Source organism: Drosophila grimshawi, unplaced genomic scaffold, assembly GCF_018153295.1.
Source record: "Drosophila grimshawi isolate 15287-2541.00 unplaced genomic scaffold, ASM1815329v1 contig_1377, whole genome shotgun sequence".
Taxonomy (NCBI): domain Eukaryota; kingdom Metazoa; phylum Arthropoda; class Insecta; order Diptera; family Drosophilidae; genus Drosophila; species Drosophila grimshawi.
The window spans coordinates 23,786,351-23,792,002 of NW_025062900.1; the positions used below are offsets into that span (position 1 = coordinate 23,786,351).

At 39.3% G+C, this 5,652-nt stretch overlaps 1 protein-coding gene across 2 annotated transcripts; it reads right to left on the minus strand.

Moving 5' to 3' along the window:
- Nucleotides 1–222: 222 nt before the first annotated feature.
- On the minus strand, nucleotides 223–4,075 carry LOC6566914 (prominin-like protein). Of its 2 annotated transcripts, XM_001993311.2 has the most exons (11): nucleotides 3,458–4,075; nucleotides 3,261–3,408; nucleotides 3,079–3,204; nucleotides 2,838–3,025; nucleotides 2,608–2,772; nucleotides 2,427–2,557; nucleotides 2,040–2,360; nucleotides 1,729–1,829; nucleotides 736–1,660; nucleotides 513–655; nucleotides 223–459 (listed from the first exon to the last, which is right to left on the minus strand). In XM_001993311.2, exons 1-11 carry the CDS (start codon nucleotides 3,843–3,845, stop codon nucleotides 276–278), a joined length of 2,820 nt encoding a protein of 939 aa, XP_001993347.2. In that variant the 5' UTR covers nucleotides 3,846–4,075; the 3' UTR covers nucleotides 223–275. The 2 variants fall into 2 exon arrangements, with proteins under 2 accessions (XP_001993347.2, XP_043070477.1); XM_043214542.1 differs by lacking the exons at nucleotides 223–459; nucleotides 513–655; nucleotides 736–1,660; nucleotides 1,729–1,829; nucleotides 2,040–2,360 and having other exon boundaries at nucleotides 2,487–2,557; nucleotides 2,615–2,772; nucleotides 3,458–3,898.
- Nucleotides 4,076–5,652: the final 1,577 nt, after the last annotated feature.

Here is a 5,652-nt window from a genome sequence, read left to right on the forward strand (position 1 = left end):
TCGATTTTCAAATCGATTTGATAAAGATATCATGTAAAAACTCATTAAATTTTAGTTGGATTATGCTCCTCAAAAAATGTTACGTCGTTGAGCTACATCATATATAATCATCGGTGTGCCTAATATAACTGATTTTTCATGTTTCATGATCATGATTAATAATTAAAAAGATTCCTTAGATTTATTTTAAAGATTTTCTAAGACTATCAACCGTAAGCGCGATATTAAAAGTTACCCCATTTAAATTCGGAATATGGCATAAATTGAAACTTGTGTTATTCCTGTTTGCGTTTCAGGGTGTTGCTTGCAAGCACCGCTTCTGTTTCTGCCACCGATGTTGCACCCAATGCGGACTCATGCACAATGCTCGGCATTGGGTTCCCATTGACACAGTAGTGTGGCTGATGAGCAAAAAACCCTGGGCGGAAAGGTGTCGCATACGCCGTGCAACGCGCACAGCTGTGGACAGTCGGATCAGCGTTGACTGAAATGGGATAACGTAGAAATCTTACCCGCCTTCGATAATGCCAATTCCTTGCGACTCATATTGTGTGTATTGGTACATCTTCCTGTACAAGCACTGCAAGTGGTGGGCCAAAAAAACGATGGGCAGGAAAAGTAGACCGCAAAGAAGAAGGCCCACCCAGAAACCGTTCTATAGATTGCCATAAGAAAACATAAACTTTGCAGTATCAGAAGTTGTATCAGTAGGTAATTTATGAATGTGGAACTCACCATAGGATTGATCAAGCGGTCGCAAACCATGGCTACACTACGATAATAAATATACGCAAGCGGAGCGCATTTCCCGACATTATTTAAGCACTCGCTAATGACCATTTCGATATAGTTGTTAACTTGATCGTCAACATAAATAGTGACATTTCGGCGTAGTTCTGATGCGGTTTCTTCGCCCTTATCTCTCATAAAAATGGTGGCTCGTGTTGACATTTCCTTCAAAATTTGAAGGGATTTGTCAAATTGATTGCTCTTGTACAACACTAGTTTATCAATTTCGAGCAGTATCTGTCTCATTTCATTTATGTGGGATAAGACTTTGGGAACGAGCTCATCATAAAATTTTTGAATGTTAACAGCTTCATTCTGCAGAGCGATTCGCGCCCAATCATATATACCCCACTGAGTCCATAGTTTAGGGTGTAATAGAAATATTTCCTTGATTATTTCAGTCAAATCTACTGGCGTTAACTCGTCGCACAAAAACTTTGTAAACTTTTCACTGTGATAATCCCTAAAGTTATTGTTAAGCAGCATTGGTACTTTTAGATTTATATTGAAGTCGAGCGAATTAAACGGAAAGAATTTCGGCTCTGGCAAAGGGGAATGTATAACCTTAACGCGCAATTTGTTTTCAATATCATACAAATTTGAGCCAAGAAGTATACTAAAGATCGTCTCATTGGGCAAACACTCTCCAATTTCAGTTGACATACGCAGCGCCAGAGGATTCGATTGATGGAAGTCTTTTGTCGTATCCCGATTTAGTTTAATAACTGAATCCTTGCGATTTAACATCGATTTAATTTGTGGATTTTCAAACGGTGCGCAGGCTCCCTGGTAGGTAATCAAACCCATGACAAAGTAAAATAGTCCAACCAAAACTACAAGTGAGAACACGCTGAACATCAGCACTATGGCACTTTGTGAAAAGAAAAGAAAATAAAGGTAACAGAAACCGTGAAATACAAATTTTGTTTACCAACTTACATTAACAGGCAAGTAGCTCCAGTGCTTTTGCTGCAGATTTTATCGCTATGGTCGCGGTCACAGCATCCAATTAAAATCGCTATTGTCAGGAAAATCAGAATCTGAAATGGAAAAAAGAAAAGTAAATTTGTTGGATGTTTTTTCTGCTAAGGAAAGTATGCAGAATCGATTAATGGGAAAAATCTACTTTTAATTACAATCATTTATCGACATATCTTTCCTTATCATGCGGAATACATTTCTTAAAATCAAAAACCTTTTGTCAAGAAATCGAATGTCGCATAAATCGATTATATTCAATGAGAATTTACCAATAAAATAACTACAAAAATCGTATAATGGATAATTTTACGCGCCGACCCGAATTTGACCATTAGGTCTTCGAAGGACTGGTTCGATTGCACAGTTTTTGAATGAATTTCAGAGATCACCTCATCGAGGATTATCCGTAAGGTTGTTGATTCTGCGTGGAAAAATGATTGGCCCTCTTTAATATCTTTGAGCAGTGGCGGCACGATTGGATTTACACCAGCCTTAACCAGGTTGACTATCTTGTCTAACTTGATGTCAGTGAGATCCCTTGCTTTTATTATTGATTCAATGCCCTCCATATAATATTCGACATTGGGTAGCTGTGAGAGATAATAGACATATAAAAATAAATTGGCTCTATATATTTAACGTAATCTAATTGTTACCTTATCAAAGTGAAGACACGGTGAGGTATCAATGAATTGAATTCTCGATCTTTGTAAAAAATGAAGGCAATCGCTATTTCCACACATCGAAATACAAACGTAACTTAAGTCACGCTTTACTCCGCGCAAGCCTAATAAATTAAATACTTAAAAATGAATAAGGTCTAAGCAATCTATTTACCGTCTACCAGTTGCCTGCCGTAAAAACGGAGATCCGTGTGCAATCCTCGCAATGTGCTCATCAAAGAATGCGCCTTTTCCATGTTCATTAGAATGCGCTCAAATTCAATCGCCGCAACGGACTCAGAGATATCCAGTAGGTCAGAGTATACGTGTTGGCCTGCCTCTGGCAAAATATATATTGCAGTAGGACAATTGAATACGCGGAATACGGTATTTAAAAAGACTCACCATTTAAGATTTCCTTTAGATGGTCACTCATCTCTTTGTAATTTTTTATAAAGAGATGCTGAATGTGTCGGTGAGCATCTTTAAGGATGGTGCAAGTGTCCTCGGTGCCACGGCGCTTGAGACGATTTGACTGCTGAAGTCCAATATCTAGCAAAGAATGGTTCGCATAGGCAATAATAAGTCCCAGCCTGCGATAGTATTAAGACCATTATAAATTATGGATGACTCGGATTAGACTTACAGAATTCCAAGCATTAGCAAGATGAGAATGGAACTCCAGCAGTAAAATTTGCGTGCATTCTTTTGCTGATCGCAGGGTGGACATCCTATTTTGCAACGCCGGCACCAGATGCAGCAATAACACACACTGTAAATGGTACACATATGATAAGAACTATTTTTGTTTGATTTTAGCACACTTACGCTATGAAAGGTACGATTATGATGAGAACGAGCAGGAGAATAACCCACAAATACACTACCCAATACTGCGCCAAGAGAGTGCTCCAGTCGTTAGACGCCACCTTGGGCCCTAGGGAGAGAATATCCCCTACCTTGACCACAACATAGCCTATATCCACATAGCGTATAAGTTGTATTGTTCAATTTCAAATACTTACCAGGCAGTATTGGCTCAAGCTGATCGAAAAAAAAGTGCACCAATTTGTATATGTGACCCATCGCCAACATGGAATAATTGTGTTCTGTGGTGTAGACAGCATTTGATTGAAAGGCGCTAAAGTTTGTACTGACAAAGTGCTGAGAAAGCCTTGTATGTAATGTAGCATTATTCCAATTACTGGAAGAGTTTTGCTCTGCAATAGTCGCAAGTAGGCTATTGTAATCCCAATCACTGGAGTCATCCTCATCTGATTTAGTTGGCACTATTAACAAGTCCAAGACAAAGCCAAATAATATCACGCTTTGGTTCCAATAGATCCACTTGGTGGTACGTCTTGTATTTGATTTGAGATTTGTAGCTGCAGGCCTTCGAAAATATTCAGACATTCTGGGCTTATTTCAATACTGGCACACTCAAAGTTGGCTCAAAGTTCTTAATGCAGCAATAAATATAAACTTAATCAGATGGTCAATAATTACAAGAATTAGGACTTTAACTGTACTATGAATATTATGATACGTTATTGAATTGAATTAAAGAATCTGTTTACAGTTAAATCTGAAGCAAAAGTATTTTTCAAAAGTGTCAGGCACCAAATAAAAGTGTCAGATGATATAGTAAGTTGACAAGCTTAACTCGCTTTATAGCCACCAGTTAGCTTTCGCTTCATTGTCATGCCAAATTAATCAACTATACTAAACATATATTTAATTATAGTTGTTTTATTCTTTTGAGGAATCGTTCATTTCAGTTATGGTGCTTTCTCGCATTCCTTAATCCTATACCTGTGAAATTCTTAAAGTAGATCAAATCCTTATTCAAGGTAAAGATCATAGCTGCTGACGCTATATAATTAATTACAATATAAGTGTGTAACAGTATAAGGTTCACTGAATCTCAACAAATCAAACCGTTTCTCCATGCTCTGCTCATCAGTGTAAGTATGCAAGTAGTGTCCATTGAAGCAGATGGCAGCTTTGCATTTTTGTTTTTTTTTTTGGTTGCGTTGCTTTTGCTAAATGTGACACTGAGGCTACTGTTCGTAATGGTGTTGGCATTAAAATGGATTACACATTGAAAAGCTGCTGCCTGCGCTTTCGCTCAGGCCCACTTCACTCCACTCCACTCCACTCCTCTCCGCTTTGGGCGGGGAGATGCAGTTAAATCCATTGGCCTGGCTTGGTTTGGCACCTGTGCTGTGCCGCTTTAACTGCCTCAACTGGTTCTGGTTTTAAAAGGTGTTCCTTGTTGGTGCAACCCCCCCTTGTTCACCTTCCAGCAGCTACCGCTCCTTGGCACGCTCATTCTCTGAAAGTCTCGGGGCTTAGTGCAAAGCGGCATTTATTCACGGCATTTCGATTTCAATTACGATACAAATTGTCATTAATGTTGGAAAGTTGTTTTTGCACAAACACAACACATATGCACACTATATGAATAAAGAGATGTGGATGGGGGTGTGTGGGCGGCTGAAAAGTGCTTTTGCTTTTGAATTTGATTGAGTGGATATGTGTATTTACCATATGTATATATGAAAATAGGAATATAGGAATAGAATTACAAGCTATCTTAACCTGTGTTGCGTTTGATTGACTTTCAGACGTTGCGCGTCATAAGGCGGCTGAAAGTACATGCTTGCCTTTACCCGCCTTTACCCACCTTTACCCGTCCCCCGCTCACAACGATAGTAGTAGATGCATTAAAAGCTCATAAAGCACAATCATAATTTCCATATCTGTTACGCTGTGCACCCAAAAACCACACCTCAGAATCAACAAATGCGATTTACTTGACTTGCTGCCTGCTACTCATAAATAAAACTGTTTTTTTTATTATATTTGTTTTTTTAATTTCCCATCATTTTGAGAGCGAAACGCATGTATGTATCTACATATATATGGGGGTATATAAGGAACGAGTGCAACAATAAAAACAAATCACACACATCGATGATTATGATGAAAGGCATAAGCAATCGACACTAACCTGCGACTTGTCTTGGGCTCTGCTTTTCAGAGACCTATCCCATAAGAACCGGACGATGACGCTTCCGGGAGTCGGGAGTTGGGTCTCAGGTCTCGGGTCTGGCACGGGCATGGGCACAAAACACGAGCAAGCAGCACCGTTATGCCTCATTGCCGCCGCCTGCCCGTTATAGAGACTGCTTAACCCCCTAACCCCGTCGTACCCATA